The 19,801-nt window shown below is 37.6% G+C and overlaps 1 protein-coding gene across 1 annotated transcript; it reads right to left on the bottom strand.

The window, feature by feature from the left end:
• Positions 1-5,236: 5,236 nt before the first annotated feature.
• On the bottom strand, positions 5,237-6,928 carry LOC143560238 (protein SULFUR DEFICIENCY-INDUCED 1-like). The gene is made up of 5 exons (XM_077048580.1): positions 6,722-6,928; positions 6,361-6,564; positions 6,146-6,294; positions 6,009-6,077; positions 5,237-5,891 (listed from the first exon to the last, which is right to left on the bottom strand). Exons 1-5 carry the CDS (start codon positions 6,926-6,928, stop codon positions 5,237-5,239), a joined length of 1,284 nt encoding a protein of 427 aa, XP_076904695.1.
• Between the last annotated feature and the right edge of the window lie 12,873 nt (positions 6,929-19,801).

Here is a 19,801-nt window from a genome sequence, read left to right as displayed (position 1 = left end):
TACTCCAGGTGAGCTTCTTGGTACTTCAAATCTTGAAATGTGGGATTTTTAATAATGGCCGGTTCATGTGAATCTTTGGGTTTGAACAGTGGATCTGTTCATAGGATTAAAGATCTAGTTATGAATTTGTGTTTTTAGTTCGGTGGTGGTGATGGGATGGGCCGACGTGATGGTGGTGGTTCAAGGTGGTGGTGGTTAAGGGTATAATTGTAAAAATATATTTTTCAAAGAATTTGAAAATATGGACGGGAAAGGTAGGAAACATAAAAAAATAGTCTCTCAAGACGGTTTTTTGAATAAAAAAGATTTGAAAAAATATGGACTTTTGCTCCAAGATTATAAAATAATTTGGACTTGCACGGCATTATTTTCCAATATCCCGTCTGCTACGTTACGTTCTTTCAGAATTTGGACTGGTCCCTCATTATTATTATCTTTTCCCAATGCATCTTCCCAGTCCAAATCTTAAATTATTTTGAGGAAAAAAGGACAATTTTGGAAATCTTCTCTCTAAAAAGGGCTATTTTGAGAATTTTCTCTTTTTTCATTCATTATGTTGCAATCATCATTTTCATCACCATACAACAACTTTCAGTAGATTCAAACATATTCCGTTCATTCTTCGGTCAAGGGTATAATCGTCATTTCCCTACGCGTTCCTGATGGCTCCATCTTAAACTCAGCAGCGAGTTTCTCAAATTGCATTTTCCTAAGACACCCACAACCCATATCCTGTCTTCTAGGCTGAGTAAATGGGACCCGTAGTGTGTCATTGACCCGAGAAGGCGAGGCGGTTGACCTTTTATACACCAGGTCACGGAACGTTTTGATATATCATGCTTTCAAACTTGTTTGGTATGCATTGGGTGTCAAACATGTCGGGTTGGTGTGTTGACATTTTGCGGGTTAACACATTGAAATGTGGAACCCGAACACGACCCATGTTTTTATTCGTGCCAAAATTTAAAAGATCTTTTTACATCAAACTTAAACATTTTACCTGTTTTTTTTACAAGTTAACCTTAGCCAGACTTGCTTTTAAGACCGGTCAACCCAAACCCGAGCTACTATATAAACGGCTCGTGTTAGCCGTCTGAACACCCATTTTTTTCTAGTGTCGTGTCGACAATTGCCGCCCCTATTTGTATTAAAAAGGTTTACTTATTGGTTATTAAGATTCTACACGAACTAATCCTAGATTCCTAGACTTCAACTTATACAAACATCCAAACTCAAATTTCTACCCGTCAGGTTAAAACACAACCCGTTTAGCTAACTGTGTTTGCGTGTTCGACCCAAAAACTAAGTCAACCCTGTTTAGACTAAACCCAAACCCAAACATGATATTGGTAATCTTAGTCACATAACCGGCTATATCACTGTGCTTCTTACTTGGTTTCTAAACATGTTGGGCACCATATTACTCATTCCCATCAGGTATCGGGTATATCCGCTAGTTTGTTACAAAATATTTGTTTGGGTTTTCAACTAATTTTTATATAACTTTATTAACAAAGAAAACTACAAAAATAAACACTAAAAAAGATCAGTAGAGTTATGTATTACCCAAGGACAACAAAAAGTAAAATTAAGAAGAAAATGTTCGTAGTTATGGTACGGGTAACTGTGTATGTATGTTTTAGGCAATCGAGTAATATCTAATACCAATATACCATTGTTAGGTGCATTTTGGCATGATTTATAGAACTTAAAGAGTTAATTTTATCAAATATCGTGTCTCTATCATATCCATATTTCATTATTTTGCAACAAGTTTGTTTTGGTGGAATGGAGTCTACTTTAGATCGCTTTTATTGGTTTTGTAGGTGCGGAGAGTCTGCAAGAGGTGATAAGCTAAAATGGCGGATTTATGTTAGACGAACCAGTTGCAAGAGCAGGAAGATAAACTAAATGAAGCAGTAGACAAACAGGAAACAAATGTGACAAGCCAAAACCTTGTGACCAGTTTCTAGAAAACAAGCTTTGCACAATTCAGTTAAAATGGAAAATCAATATGCTGAATTAGAGTTTTTAAATGTTGGTCGGATGCTCATGTTTTGAAAAATCAATAGATATCATGTGTGGAAAAAGAAAAAGTAAAAGTAAAGGGAAACAAGATGGTGGTGATGGACTCATCTTTTCATAACAAACTCAACAAAATAAGTTAGGCCATTATTTCATGCTTACCATCCCGTGGACATCAAGTTAATTAGCTTAGGCCTCACATTTAGAAGCCCACAAAGAAACATATGGCCCACAAAAAATAACTTTTGAAGGCTTAAGGTTAAATTTATAATTAAATGTTTTCTGATAGGGTTAGAACAGGTAATAGAGAAACTATAAAGAGAGGCTAGGTTTTATCTCTAAAACATAACTCATTTATTCAATAATACGTAATTTAAATCAGCTCAACTTACAGTAGCAACCCAAACAAACAAATAAAAACATAAATGGTCCCTGGACTTGATAACAAAATAAATAACGTAGCATACTCCCTCCTTAACAATCCTTTTGCCCTCAAAAAGTAATTCAAGGAACCTTGTCTTCATCATCTTCAACAACCCCCTTTGGTGCTTGATCTTCACCATCTACCACTTGAAGTATATAGAGCTGTCTTTTCTAACACTTGTGGCCCGGAACGAACTTCTCGGTACACCAAAACATTCACCTTTGTTTATCACTCGTCAAACGTCTCGAGCTAAGCGTTCCCGGTTTGGAAGTCGGTGGCATGGTGGTTGGACTTGGTAGCAAGGGAAGTTTTAAAGCATTAACCGAAGGGGTAATTTTGGTATCTTCACGATGCGAATCGTCCTCCACATCTTTAAGTTGATTCATCAGGCTCATGTTCTTGATAGTTTGAAGCCTTGCTAACCCATACGCCCGTTGTAACGTTTGAGGCTTAAACATCTTTGCCGACCCTTTTATTCCCGGCTTCAATCCTTTCACATATAGGCTAAGGGCAAATGGTTCACTAATGGTAACCTTGTTAAGCAAGCGATCAAAACCTGAATTATATTCTTGTAGGCTCTCGATGCCATCAGCAATTTGAACAAGAGATGCTATTTCTTCCATTGCATATTCAAACATGGCGTTAGAGAAACGAGCCGAAATAGCCAATACATAGTCCTCCCAAGGTAGTTTAGCCACGGTAAGCCCACATGTTGTCATATATGATTGATGCTATTAAATCACATCCCCCTCAAGGTGTATAACCACACGCCTTAGTTTTAAATTTTCCGGTGTCTCGTCGATTGTGAAGAAGTGTCCACAACGGTAAATCAAACCTTCAACATCTACCTCCAAAAACTTAGGAAACTCTACCTTCCAACCCGCATAGCCCGAATACCCACCCGCGAATCAGCATCGTTAAACAGCCCCCTTCCAGATCCGCCTCTGCTGCTGCTGAGACTGTCGCCACCGCCGCCGCTGAAACTCCTCAGCTTGAATGCTCTTAAGATCTCTTCATGATGTTTCAGAGATTGCTTCTATTGTTTCATGGATTGTTCTTGCTGTTTCATCAGTGCTGCTAGGGTTTCTTGAAGATCTGAGATGGCCTTGCCATGATCCTTGAGAGTGTTGTCAACTTCTTGATTCCTGGTGTTAGTCATTATGATATAAGATATGTCGATGAGGATCGACTGGAATGCTCTGATACCCTTAATAGGTTAGAATAGGTAACAGAGAAAACTAGAAAGAGAGGCTAAGGTTTATCCCAAAACGTAACTCATTTATTCAATAATACGTAACTTAAATAGAGTTCAACTTACAGTAGCAACCCAAACAAACAAATAAAAACATAAATGGTTCTTGAACTTGATAGCAAAATAAATAACGTAACATTTTCTGGGAGGGGGGGGGGGGACTTCGATCTCTTTGACGGCAGACTATTCCAAGGAGGAGGAGAAAGCATTATTTGGTTGATTTTGTTAGTAAGATCATTTATTTCATGTTTTGTTTCTTTAACCTTTTGATTGATTTAGCCATCATGTCCGGCTAAATCAATATGGTTTCAACATTATGGTATTTTGATTTGATTCGAAACTTATGTGAAACAATCGTGTGATTTGTTTTAATGGTTTGTTTGTGTGATTCTTGATCTTAAACCCGTCTGGTATATATTAAAATTTTAATAAATCTGATCAACTTATTAATTTTTCTAATTAAGTTCTTCAAGTTGTAAAACCTTAATCAGTGTTTAATGTTTAATAATAGAAACAAATAAAGGTTTACGCTTGTCTATGAATTTAAACTCGTTATAGAATCATATGATCTAATTAAACATTCCGAACGATGTGGGTGTTTAACTATAATCAATACTTCTATCACGCAACCCGCACACTAAGATCCGAACGGCGTGAGCTTGGAGTAGCGGGTTGGCTCTAATCACCGAACGACGTGTGGTTAGACATTAGATAGAGTGGATGTCCGAATGGCATGGCGTCTAGTATTGATACAAACCGTTTAAGCATAAAAATCATTGCACCATAATTGTTAATGAACATAAACTAGAATTGATTCAAGAAATTACCCTAGTGTTGGAATTAGTTTCTAAATATCTAAGATAAATTCGTTTTCGTAAATTTTAAGTTTAAATCAAAATCCCCCTTTTAAAACAAGCTTGTTTACACTTAAAACGTTTTGGTATAATAAAGTTAATCTGTATCCCTGACGACACGCACCTTACCTCCACTGATACTATTTTTAGTGTGTTAAGTTGGTTTATTTTATTTGTTGGATCCGAACCATACCCTAAATATTTTAAAAACCAGTACCATACTTAGTCTCATGCCCAAATATATGTCCCAAATGCTTAATATTTCATCCCTAATATTACAGATTATTAGTTTAATTGTACCTTGGTTTACTATAAAACTGAATTTCTTTTTGAACTGCCAAGCAAACCACTTTCAAAAACACAAATTTACTCAGCAAGGAGCTGATTACAAAAATCACCAAATGCACCTATAGAACAAAAACTAGAATACAAAGTATACAAATTGACACCAAAAATTACTATTAAACTGATGCATAACAAAGTTTCATACGATTCCATATGCTCTATGAAAGATCCCAAAAACAGGCTGTATTACCACAACACACAACAAAACATCCAACCAAAAAGGACTATAGTCTAAGTCAAAGATCTTTGACTCCCGTCAAAAGTCAACCCTAGGCTTTCTAAAGACCTGAAACACATACCATCTATACAGGCAAGCACACAAAACACTTTACGATTTTAATCTTCATTACCAATTTGACTTATGTCAAAAGTCAAAGACCGCTTCACCGTTTGACTTTTGTTACACGTGGCAGTCCCCGGTTGACTTTGATATCCATCCTGCATCCTAAAAGATCCAAACTCTTTATTCATTATATTGCAATCCTCATTTTCATCACCATAACAACTCTCACGAGATTCAAGCATCATCTGTTCCTCTTCTTCCGCCATATCCGCCCAACTTTTCTTGTTCGTTTGTTCTTTCTTAATTTCAGCAACAGGCTTCTCGTGTAGCAGTTTCCTATCCTGTATTCTCGGCTGCGTAAACGGGACCCGAGGCATGCCCATGACTGGAAATGGCGACATGGTTGACCTTTTATACCCCGGATCTGAACCGCATCGTTTTGATAATCTTTCAATTGTGTCGGTTTCTTTACTTCTACTAAGAAACGATGAGAAAGAAGGCGGATTCCTGGCGTGCATTTCGATCTCTTCCATCACTTGAATTGCACGCTCGTATGACTTAGCGTACGATTCATCCACATCACGCATGCTGTTCGACTCTTTGACCGTGCTTAGTAGGAACTTGGCTTCTGTCATTTTTTTCATGTACATTAAGCATATTGCAAGATTGCACCTTTTGTTTTTATCAGGTTCCAAAGATAGTGCTTTCCTGCATCATCAAAATTCAAAATTTCACATTAACCAAAGCTATTAAATTAATAATAATAATAATAATAATAATAATAATAATAATAATAATCTTTTAAACAAAATATCAAAAACCCACCTGTAGATTTCTTCAGCCACTTTATAATCATCTTGTTGCAAGTAAGCCCATGCCAGATTGCCAAGTAACCTGCTTATTTATTGTAACAGATTTAATATAAGATAAATAAGGGCTAAATTTTATAAAATTCATTCTACCTTGAATACTCTTGTCCAACTGTTATTTGAATCTTCTTCCCTTGTGATCTTGCATACTTCATTTGGTTTCCATCAATCGAAGTGTTTTCTTCGATATGTTTCAGTTTTTCTTTCAGTAGTTCAATCTGCTCATCCATCCGTCCCGATCTCTATAAACATACACAAAAATTACTACATTTCCCACAAAACGATCATCGAAATAAACGGATTATTACCTTGTACAACTCAAGAAGAATATTATCCAGTGACTCCTGTGACTCAACCAGACACAAATGCCTAAAAGACTTGATCGCTTCATCAGAGCGATTCAGTTGTTTCATCACAATCGACATGTCTTTCAATGCGCTATCGACCCGATCACCCGCGTTTATGGCAGTCCAGAATAGCGATACCGCTTTAGTAGGATTATTATCCACCAACTGAAATAAAAGATTGACACAGTTTTTCACTTAGGCGTTTCATCAAACAGGTTATGAGCAATAATAAATTAACTTAATACCCATTTTTAAACATCAATTTTATTCAACTTTCAATTGAATAATAATAATACAAGAACCCTAAAACAAGAATAATAACCTGAACATGCTTGGCTCTAACGTAGGGTGAATCGCCAGGTGGGACTTTGTGAATAACATGAAAGGGGTAAGTGTTAGTGGGTTTTGATTGCGGCCATTTCTTCTCCGACAACGGCCGGTGGGCGTACGGCGGCGGAGAGTAGACGTTTGATGAACAGTTTTGGTTCTTCTCCGGCTGGGGTGTGGAGAAGGGGAATCTTGAGTTCATTGGTGAATGATTCAAGAATTTGAGGGTTTTGGTTGGTGTTGATCGGAAAGAGATTATATGGGTTGTCGTCGTATTTTTACTATCAATACTCTATACTTCTCACGGTATATTATTTGTTTGGTATTTTTATAATTTTATTATTATATTGTGTTCAACTTATTATTACACTAAGCACCTCATAATTACTTCACATTGTCTAAACTATAACTTCAATTTTGAATCTAGGATATATGATCCATCAATTCTGACTCCATTTTAATTTAAGTCGATCCAAATTAACCTAACTGATTATACTATACCATAATGTATTTTTAGTAAAATCCAAATCAACTTATCTATTCTAATGGGCCATTCATGATTGCTAGTTGACGTATAAAAGTTATGTGCGATCGTTTCAGGAAAGAAGGAAACTAAACCACTAGTCTTTGCGCAGTTTATCTTGAACACCAAAGGTTTGTTATCTTCTTGTGTTTCTTAAAGCACAAATATGATTCAATTTAATTGGTACTATTTCAAATTTAATAATAACTCATATAATCTATTCATTTGGCCATGCCTCTTAATTTACGATTCAATCACCCATTTTATGTATTTTAAACTTAAACCTACTTGTTTGTTACAATGCCATCAATTAGATTTAACCTTTTTGTTACCATTTATAAGCCGAAAAAACATTTGTGTAAGTTACTTTGAATCATTTAAAAACATTGTTAGCGACTTTGAGTCTTTGATAGTCGAACACGTAAATTCATTTTATTTATTATTTTACAATTCCAGTCAAAATAACCAATTCTACCAAAATCATAACCTTTTGCAATTTAATATTTGACTTCATCCAAATCATTCTTATCAGTCATGAGTTTCATTCTTGGAAAATTGAATTCTAGTAATCCAAACTATTGACAATTGGTCAATATTAATTCCTGCTATCACTTTTACCGGTGACAATTCCAACTATCACTTCTGTTACTAATAACAATCCTAGTCTAACAAATTATTAAATTCGTTAGTTTTGCTCTTTTAAGTTAACATGAAATGACCGAACTACTCTCACTAATAATAATAATAATAATAATAAAGAACAAGCCAACCTCATCTTCTTCTCCTTCGAGCTTCGACTTAACTCTACCTGAAAATTGGAAACTCTAGTAACCGCTGCCGGAACTTCGGTAACAACCGCCGGACCTAACTCCACCTTCATCACCTGCTACAACGGGTAGAGCTCCACTCCGGTGACAACCGCAAACCCATTCCCCTCCACATCCTTGGTCTCCGCCTCCTCCACCCATTTTCCGTAAACCATCGTAGTCAAACCCTCTCCTCTTTGTCTTCCTCGAGTTCTTCAGGCGAGATGTTGGCCCAGTCACAGGCAACCAGAATTCTCGCTCTCTCTTTGTTGGGCGCGGTTGGTCGGTAAGATGATGATTGTCTCTAACATCGTTTCAGGCAGCATTTCAGACGATCTGAACCAGATCTGACCAATTTGGGAGTATGCGTTGATTTTAGATCCGACCTGATATGAACCAAACGAATGTGGTCTGTAACATTGTCTGAGTTTAGTTTGTGATTGTTTGTTGATTTGGCCGAGTTGCAGGTTCTGCGGAGGTTATCGGAGTTCCCCATTTTCCGGTGCAGTTAAGTCCAGTGGAGTTATGTCGAAGAAGATGACGGATGAAGTTGGGCTCTTTTTGTTATTATTATTAGTTATTTATTAGCAAGGGTAGTTCGGTTATTTCATATTAACTTAAAAGAACATGACTAACGGAGTTAACAATTTGTTAGACTATGATTGTTATTAGTAACAAAAGTGATAGTTGGGATTGCCACCGGCCAAAGTGATAGTAAGGATTGTATATTGGCCAATTATCAATAGTTTGGATTATTAGAATCCAATTTTCCTTTATTCTTTCATAAAATTACATTTTAGGCCAAATTTCAACAATAATGCTAATCATATTGGATTACAAATTGGGCTGCTATTTTATTAACGAAAAGTTTAGATTACATCGAAACAGAAGGCAAGCGGGCAACAAGCTGCATCGCTACCCCTTTTTGAATCCAAAACCCAATCTTTTAAAAACCATATTTGCTGATCTTGAAGTCATAACATTACTATACAAATTTAAACTTACCTAACATGTTCCGACACTGTAAATACTGTTTATAAGCTATATACCATGCACAATTGCATATGGCCAATTTCCATACACGAAGTGTTACGTGTGTATACCTAATTAAAAATTAAACAAACGGAGAAAAGATGAATGAACATTAATTACCAAAAGATTGAAACTTGAACCCAATCACTCAAACCAACAAAAAAACAAGTGTTAATTATCAACTTTGTATTCATTATCTGAATCTCACGCTGCCAGGGGCGGATGCAGATCTGTAGAGCAATATACGGGTTCACGGGAACCCACTGAGTCTCGAAATTTATATAGAGTATAGGTATATTTTGTGAGAGTGAACCCACATATAGTTTGAGAATGAACCCATATACAATCTATAATTCTGGTATGGTGATAACACTCCTCCTTTCAACATAGCAAACCTGGGTCTGATTCTTGTCATCAGCGTCTTTTTTTTTCTTTTTTTTTATCCAGCTACCTTAGGGTTTTTAATTATTTACCCAATTACCCCACATAGCTGCTAACACAAACAAAACATACAGACACACAAAACAACAGATAGCAAACCCTAACTGCCCAACATTCCACCATCAAGCACTTGAACTCCGGTAGTCCGCCTCCTTGCGCCGCCGGCCGTCACTCTTTCACCCGCCGTCCTCCTCTCCATCTCTCCTAATCTCCATCTCTCTTTCACTTCAGTCTTCAAGGTAAGGTATTTGATATATTCAATATTTTGTTGTTTTGCTTCAATTATTTTTGTTTATTTATTGAAATTACAATTAGAAAGAATGATTATGTTGAAGTTTTTAATTGAATTAGAAAATTAGTGTTGTTTAAATTTGATTTGTAGGCATTATGAATATTAAAAGATATTCTTAAGTGAACCATCAAACATTCAATCATCATCTTCAAGTAGAGATATTTCGATTGAAGATATTTTGATTGAAGATGTGATGCAACTTTTCCGAAAGATGAAAACTCGTAGAGAACAACTATAAGTAAGTTCTTTTTTTTTTTAAATTTTATAAAGAAAATCGTATCTTTATTATGTATGTTATCCTTTCTATGACGATGCTTGTTTTTTTTGTTAATTTATCGTATTTATGTTATGCAATGAACCTTACCCGACCCAAACCGTTGAATCGACCCGAAATTTTTTATGGACGGTCATATAAAATTAGAGCATTTAAAAAAAGTGAACCCATTGGAAAAAAATCCTTGATCCGCCACTGCACGCTGCTAGCTACTAACTTGATAACACATTTAAGACTTGCATATACTGTATCACGCACGGTTATATTCTCACCAGTACATACCGTTCGTTTGGCTATTTTGAGGCTACATTTGCACTTCCTTTGTTAATTTGCTTAATTTAGATTAAGGATTGCAAATGATGAACCTTCAACATCACTTGATCTTCCACGTCAAATTCATTTGGTCTCCATGGTCGACATATATTTAAGTTGACTTTAAGCAACTTTCAAGGTCTATCTTCTCAGTGCTATAAGATTGTTTTCTTTCTTGGTTTTTATTTAATTTTTCTTTTTTTTCTCTTATGACTTTTTACATTATTTTATACTAGTAGAAGAGCCCGCATATTGCGACGGGACGCAACAGGAGTTTAGTAGGCAAGGAATTGGTTTTTTGAAAAACCATTGGTATTTTGAAGAAGCGGTTGGTATGTTGACGCTAGAAGCATGAAGCACAAGTATTTTGAGTTATGATGTTCCTAAGGAATCATCAACTCCATGCTAGAAGTATGTTTCTACATGTTAATGTAATGCAGTATCAATCAAACCAAAAAATAATAGATTATATTACAAAATCTAAATCTCAATCAACCTTGGAGCATCAATATTCACATGTTTGACCAAACTTAAGAAAGTCAATACGCACCATAACAATTAACAATAATGACAAAATTCACTTGATAATCTGAAACATTATATTACCTTCGTTTTTTACATTTTAAAATGACCAAATCGCCCTTCATCATTTCTTTTGACTTTCAAAATCCTTGTGGCATTAGTTTGGAACTCCATCAACAAAGTTTTGCAGATACATCTTCATTATTCCTCTCATTATCTTTATTCAACTCCGTTAATACAATGGCATCGTTAAGAGGAAGCACCAACCATGATGAACCTTCTATACCCTATAGGTCTATATCACATACTTAATATAGCAATAAGCCAAGAAACCAACATTCAGTAGTTCTCACTTTTTCATTGATTTTTCTAATCAATTGAACCATCATTGACATATACACACCTTTGACCTATAAAAGGTAAAAAATGGAAACAAAAAAATTCGAAGTTAGCTAAAAAAATCAATAATCCCTAGAAAACAATTGACTCATAAAGTCAAACTTGACCCAAGTCTCAAAATTGACCATATTGTTTCCGAATTTTGTTATGATCAATTTGCCCCTATCATCCATGATCTTAATTTTGAGCCAATTAACCCATTTCCAACCAATGATATTTGTAACCAAAGACTCAATATTATAAAATGAAAAGACAGACTAAAAAGATGGACATAGCGATTTTGTACCATTGTTTAGTTCTAGAAAGATAAACATTTGGGGTGGACTTAGGTGTCCTGATCACAGTTTTGGGCAGTTAACACAATTTTCTTATTGCAGCAAGCTAAGCATTCCTATGTTAAAGTCGCCGAGACACATAAGAAGCCGCCATAAAGTAAGTCCATTTTGCAGGCCTAATCCGGTGAAAAATAACCGCATATGTTTAAAAACTAATTATCCCTTCTATATTAATAAAATCAATATGCTCAGTAATGTAGCGACAATCTTTGCAGTCCGTAGGGCATATACAGATAAGCAAATACAAGTAACAAAGATCCAAACATTCTAAAAGTTTTTAGGGTGAAACCAAGTAACTTTCAAATGAAAGTGATTTTACCGAGGTGAAGCAAAATTTCTATTTTCTCAGTAATGATTACAAAACTAAAAGCAAGTGAAAATCTTATCAATAATGAAATAAAAGTGTAAGGTACCATGTCTATAAACTGGAACTTTTGGTCAATTGACCCAATTGAGTTAAAAAGAATTGAGAAAGCACGCCACTGGTTTTGTAAATAAAAAGGCATAATTATAAAAAATCACTGGTCATTTCAAATATAATAAGTAAAATTAAAAAGAAGTTTAAAAAGAATGGGCTATATTTGTCCAAATCTACTCACATAAAGGTAATTGAAGAAACACAAGTCCGAACTGGATAGTCCGAACTTACGTTTTCCACATATGTGAATCTACTGAACAATGATGAGGTCAGATCCAAGCTAACGGCCTGCAAAACAGATCACCGTGAGTCTCGTTACGGGAAGGACAAGATGGGGGTCTTCCCGTAACCACCCTCTTGCGTGAGAATAAGTACTGTCCTGATCGGAATAATCAATGAAAGTACAAGTATATTGCGTAAGGCTTGAGAGTGTGAGTGAATACCTGAAGTAGATGGAGTTGGTATTTATAGCCGAGGGTGGGGGAAGGTGTTTGGTGGAGTTTTCACTATCATAATATTCCTTTCTCAACTGAATGGACACGTGTCGAGCCATTATTGGATGTGACAGCATGTACCCGTCTATTATCTGTGCACGTCATGGGACGTCCATTACGTGTCCATGTGTCATCTTTCCACTGGTCGATGTCGCTATCAAGTGGTTGTGGAGGAATCTTCTGAAATAGTTTGTTACAACTGCTCTTTCATATCACGTGGGGATCATACGTGTGATGAGTCCCTTGCGTTGCTTGCGGGTTCCTTCTGCGGATGCTCATTTGGTAATCCTCGGGTTACGATGGAGATCCGCGAAGCATGTCTCTATGAACTGTGGATGACTTTGCCGGTCCACGTGTTATTCACGTGGATGTCTCTTGACGATCCGTGGGTCGGATTAGGGATCCGCGGGTAGCTTTTCTACCCTACCTCTTAAGTCCCCCCAGTCCATTGTTGCTTTCGGGATGCGATGTCGTGGGTGGAATTATGGACTCTACTTTGGTCCCTTGTTGCGGGTTGCATTTGTTGGTCCTAAGGATTCCTGTTGCTTTTGAACTGGAGGTACTGTTTTGTCATCTGAGATGTGACGTTTCCCATCTGAGTCATGTTAGGGGTGTGGTGCTCGAGGTGGTTGCATGAGGTTTTAGGCGGTTGATTCAAAATCATTTTGTTTTTGTCAGTTTCCTCCTAACGTGTCACTACTTGATTGGATGATCGAAAAAGATGAACTATATCCCTCGTCCTCGCATTAATTGCGATGTGTGTATATAGGGAGAGGCGTTTCACTTTTCCGATTTACTTGCAAAATTTTTCTCTAGATCTTTCATCTTCTCCTTCATCTTTCGTCTTCTTCACATACTTTATCATTTCTAATCATCATGGCCGGTGGAAAGGACGGGAATAATAAGAAAGACGGGTCGAAGACACTTGTGGGGAATATCTACATCAACTGGAAGGCAGCGGATTTCCTGGATATTGTCAATCTGTATGGATTGGCACCGGAGTGGGTGCCGGAACTCCCTTCTCCGGGATGGACGACCGACCAACCGCCGGCCGGCAATTTCCGATTGCCCATTACCAGGTTTTTGGGTGATTTCCTTGATGCCACTGGGATTCATATATCCCAGATGCACCCGTATGGTCTCATGAGGCTACGTCACTTCGAGTTCTGTTGCAGGGCTTTGGACGTAGAGCCGACTGTGGATCGCTTTTTGGCGATCTATAGGATCCAAGTCCGCGGGAGTTGGTTCAGTTTCGCTATTCAAAAGAAAATGAACAATGAGACATGGATCATAATCAATCTCATATGGCATTCAATCATTATTGTTCTCAGTCTAGAATCAAAGTGGTCCAATCAAACACACAGTAAGTTTGGGTGAGGCCTCACACTTCACAAGTTTGAATCAACGAGGGTGCCAAGATGTCTAGTTGTTACATATCATGTATGAGTACAGAATCCCATCTTGATTACATACAACTCCTACTGAACTTCAGATTATTCCCAACCAATGCCTTTATAGCTGACAGTTACCCGACAGCGGTTGACGCTGATCAAAGAATAGCCTTTAGTAAACGAAAGTTCTAATATGTATCTCAGGTCTAAGGATGCTAAATGAGTAAACCAATATCAAAACCTCTTATGACTAAGATCCAAGAAGATGATTGATGCGAGTTACATCCAACGTCATTCATGATGAGGTCTGTGAGTTTGGAAGTCAACTCCTTGAGTCCAAAGTCAGAATAGTTTTAATTCAAAGTCGTTCCCACGAGTCCGACCGACTGTGGATAATTTAGAATATAATATTCGTGGATTAAACGTATTAAAACCGAACACAGTTATATTATTCAACATTTGCATTTAACCATTAAATCAAAAGAGAACTCAAAAGTATAACTGTTTAACTATTCACACATCCAAATACTAATTCAAAACAAACTACTAGCTAATCTAAGACCGATAGCATCTCTGTGATGATCATGCTTGTCCTGAGTCATCGATTTAGTGAATGGGTCAGATAGGTTTTGATCTGTGTCTACTTTGCTTATTATAGCGTCTCCCCATTCCAGTATATCCTGTATATAGTGGAACTTACTTAGAATGTGCTTGGCCCTATGATGAGATCTGAGCTCTTTGGCTTAAGCAACGGCTCCTGTGTTATCACAAATTTCGTCGATCGGTTTCTGAAAACTTGGAACCAGATCGAGGTGGGCTATGAATTTCTTCATCCAAGCAGATTGTGAGCGAGAACCATCTCGGTCATTCTGGAAGCTGGCGTCAGTGTAACACCTTACAGTGAGCTCTTCTTCCACTCCTCCAAACACTAAGAACATGTCCTTTGTCCTTTTCAGGTACATTAGAATGCTCTTTTCAGCAGTCCAATGGGCATGCCAGGATTTTCTGAAAACGACTTGCAATGATTAAAGCATATGAGACGTCAGGTCTAATACATAACATACAAGATAGAACCAATCGCTGAAGCATATGGAATTGCTTGCATGTGCTTAATTTCAATGTCCGTTGCTGGAGATTGCGATTTGTTCAACACGGTTTCTTTAGCCATTGGGACAGCTCCTTTCTTGGATTTATCCATTGAGAAGCGTGTCATTACCTTGTCTATGTATGTACTTTAACTTAGCCCTAGAGGCTGCTTAGACCTATCTCGGTAGATCTTTATTCCAAGAATATAAGCAGCTTCACCAAGATCTTTGATATAACGTTTAATATATATTAATCCCGTGTACATTTTATTTAATATTCTATTAGTTTATATTCGGTTTTTGTTAGGATTTGTATAATACTAACATATTTGAATAAATGTAGGTCTCAGAACTTGTTCGTGGTTAAAAAGGGTGAAAAACAATCAAAAACAAGCCGAACCGGTGAACCAACGCATCAGGAATCGAACCGGACCGAACCAGGAGTGAATCGAACCAGACCAGATCAGACGACCGCCCTAGCCGGAGCGCCGCGCAGCCAAGGGAGAAGAGGCCGTCGCGCGGCGCGACGGCTCTTTGTTCCAGAATCTTCTATGTTTTAAGCCGACTTTCGTATTTTTGGACACCTGTTGCCTATATAAAGACCCCTAAACTCACCCTTAAGCATATCCTGAAGTTCCAGATGATTTTGGTGAGTTTCGAGGCGTCCGTGTAACGATTCCGGCAAAATCAGGTATACCCTAGCCGATATATACTACTTATGTGTTATTTAATAAGGAATATATGAATTATAATGCGTTGATACGAGTATGTATGATTCACAGTACGGATTATACTCGAGTATACAGTTAATCGTATTGGAAATACGATCAACCGATTAACGGTTGTTGAAACCCGAACGAATCGAGGATTACATTATAGACGAGATATATGATATTTAGTGATGTTTACGAAGTATTAAAGCTTCGGGATAAGTGAATTAAAGCACAGAAAAGAATTTTCGATTTAATGGTACGTCGGTACGTTAAACGAAACCTTTAATACCAAACCGAGCAAGAGACGATCGATCTAGCCGAAAAAGATGCGCGATTATTAATAATATGATGTTCTAAGATAATAAATGCCATGGTTTAAGTTTTTAAAGTTTTTAAATCGGTTTTATATAAATTTCATTTTTAAGCCGAAAACGACCATTTTAGCCTCGTTTTAAGCTGAATTAAACATTTAACTGAAAAACGAACTGAACCAGATTATCCAAAACATTATCCAGATTTCAGAAATCCAAATGAATGGCTAAAAATGGAGAAGTGGGTACCACCCCACCCTCCTCTTTGGTCCGATCGGATAAGGGGGTAACACCCCTTACTTTGTTATTTTTTTTTAAAACAAACATCTCCATGATCTTCAACTCTCTCCATTCTATGATCTAAAGATCCAAAATTTTAGCAAGAAAACCGAGGTAAAAATCGAATTATGTACGTGTTCATCTTCTTTTCTTGAGTTCATTTGCAAGAAAATGAGGTTTCAAGTGAAAAAGGGTGAAAACCCGAGATGAAACCGATTCTTGCATGATCAAGTGATCTATATGGGTTATACAAGGGATCTTGGTCCAAGAAAGAAGTTAAACGAACCAAAAACGAATTTTTACGGTTTAAACTTTAGTTTTGAAACAATAACCGAAACTAAAGTGTAAGAGGCTTGATGGTGAGTGTAACTTGCTTGGTATTGTGGTATGTTGGTTGTAGGTACTGTATTTAGTGGTAGATAAGGCGGAAAGACGAGTTTGTAGCATGTAGTGGCGGAAAACAACAGGTATATTCGGTTTATGTTCGGTTATGAGTGTTTTGGACAGATTGTGGTACGTTTAGAGTTAGGCTACGAAATTTCACAGAGATGATCTACACATGAAAATATGAGATCTGTGAAATTTTGGTGATTTTTGGACAAAGGATGAATATTTGGTGAATTTAACGCTCGGTTTTGGCTAAAAATGGGGAAAAATAGTTAAATATCATTAAAAATTCTGGAAAATTCCAGATAAGCTTTTTATAACATGTAAAAGTCACACACAAAAATTTGGGTCCGTTGGAGAAGTCTAAGTAGGCTTTTCTGTTAAATGAGTTCTAGGGTTTTATAGCTCGGTTTTAGTGAAAATGGCATGTAAAATAAGATTTTGGTTCTGGAAAAATTACAGGGGACCATGTGGATGGCAGGGGTCATCCAGGAAAAATTTGGGATTTTTCTAAGGTAGTTTGGTATTTACGACATATTTAGTGTTTAAGTGGTGTTTAAAAATAGATAAATAAATTGTAAATATAAAAATTAATTCTGGAAATATTTTTATAAAATTCCCCACTGTCAAAAAGTGATTTGTGCAAAATTTCAAGATCCGAGATTAAACGGATAATTATTTATGTAAAAACAAACTTTTAAAGTTTAAAACGCGTAAACCGGTAAAGTTCGCCTAAACGAGCTGACCGGTGTATAAAAACCCTAAAAATGGACTATTTTCATATAACTGAGTTAAACAAGTAAAAATATATCATCCAAAAATAATTCGGATGATTTGGGAAATTTTATCCGATTTAACAGTTTCCGGTACATTAAAGACGGAAACGGGTCCCGCAGCCAATCGGGACGTCTAAATCGAGCTCTAATTTCACAACTTTAATTAAATTATCAGTCAACAACTATTTTCGGGTCGTGTGTGACCAAACTCATTTTTGAAACGTAAAAACGGATAACCGTGCTAGGCACGCAAAACGGGGAAAACGAACTAATAGTAATTTTGACTACTAAACTCTAAACGATATCACAATCTGAGTCCTGAGAAGTGTTTCTAGGTTAACATTGCCCCCAGAACGGGTACAGTACTGGGTTAACAGTGTCCCCAGATGTACCGGTTAACACGGTTAAAGTTATATTAATAGTGATTGTATAGTAACGAACTTAGGGATTGTATTACAGATCCGGATTAGTAGCTGCGTACTCTGTTACCTACTTGCTTACGAAAGGTGAGTTTCACGAGCCCCTTTTCTGAATTGTTTTTAAATATTTTCCCGGGGCGGAAAGCATGTTGTTATTGAAATGTTTAAGTACATACTGAACGCATGGATTTGCGTGTATTTATATATGTTTTATTGTACGGGAATCGTACGGAAATGTACTAAGATGGTAATTGTCTGAGTTGCTAACATTGTAAGGCCCCGCAACACGAGTGATTAGCTAAAATCCGGTAGAGTGTGAATAGTACTATTGGTCTGACAAACCCAACTGGTCCGGCATGGATTTGCTGATGTTTCCCAGCCAGTTGCACATGTCTATTTTGTTGTTATTTATTTTGCTATGTAATGTTAGGCATAGCGGTTTGGGGCAGGTTCGTGGGCGGATTATGCCACGGGGTTGTGTGTGGATAGTCAGAGGTTTCACTTGTGGGCTCAGCATAATTACATCGCTAATATATGATTATTATAATGATTTGTCACTGTTTATTTAAATTAGTGAAACTCACCAACTATTCGTAGTTGACCCGTTTTCTTTACATGCTTTCTAGGTACTCCCAAACTGGAATAATTGCTACATGCTTAACGATGCGTGCTTTTTGTGGAAGCTTAATGATCTTTTTGTATTAATTATGTTAATGTACTGTTGCTAAAACTTATGTGCTATCGCCTAGACGATAACTAAACTCGGAACAATGTAATATGATGTAAATTAATGTAGTGGTGTTTTCTTTATAAGCAATGCTGTTGATATCAGACGTGTCTGTTGCATCCCGTTTACGTTTTCGCTGCGGTTACGGGGTGTTACAGAACTTGGTATCAGAGCCATTGGTTATAAAGAATTAGGATGTCTTTTAAAGATACCTAAAATATAACCAGTAGCTCAAGTATTATAGGATCTGAATATCAACTAATAATTTATAGTGACGAGATCTGGATGAACTTGGATGGACAAGTGAGTTATTATGGTCCGGAACATAATAACAGACTTGTCCGCACGAGGGAATTCAGGGGAAGTCACGGGGAACATTAATAGGTAAAATCGGCAACATATGTGTAAGTATATGATAATATTTTTATGTGACAAAGTTGTATAAGTATGTGTATTTTAATCATGATTTACATTATGGAAGAAACTATATGTTTGCTAACTTGTGTACAGGTAGGGATGTCGAGATCACGAAGTCTGTCAGTGGAGGAGGACCCGGAGGAGGTCAGTTCCGGGAACTCTAGGAGCTTACGCCTAGCATCCAGCACTGAGCCTAGTGAGACTAGCCGTAGGAGTGCTAGCCTGTCCTCCCCTACTAGGGTTGCCAGATCCCCCACCCCACCCGCACCACAGGTCACCCCTACCCCTCCCAGACCCGGATCCCGCCTCACGGCGCGGATCAGTGTTCCCTATATCCCACCTACCTCTACCCCACCCAGACCTACTTTCCACAGGGGCGAGTCCTCCCGCCCCCAGCCCGAGCATGTGCCTCCACCCGTGTGGGGCACCCCTAGGCTGGAGAGGGATGAGCGTCCCTCCTCCGAGGCTGCATGGCTCCGAGTGCTCTACGAGCAGGTGGTTGAGCACACCATCGCCTTGACGGTGGGGATCCAGAGGAGGAGACACTTGGCGGACTGCGTACTGGACAGCCAGTACGCGATTGGCCAGCTGAGGAGGGAGGGCGCATACTCCCAGTGGATGATTGACTGAATGGAGACACGGATCCGGGGTTTGCTAGTGGTGTTGGTGGTGATGGTGGCAGTGTTGGTGTGGTTGGTATACCACCATGCTTAGATTATGTT

This window comes from Bidens hawaiensis, unplaced genomic scaffold (assembly GCF_021521415.1).
Source record: "Bidens hawaiensis isolate Kalapana, Puna unplaced genomic scaffold, B.hawaiensis_p1.1 tig00020245_1, whole genome shotgun sequence".
NCBI lineage: Eukaryota > Viridiplantae > Streptophyta > Magnoliopsida > Asterales > Asteraceae > Bidens > Bidens hawaiensis.
Note: the sequence above shows the minus strand (reverse complement) of the source record. Positions and strands in the feature narration are given on the sequence as shown.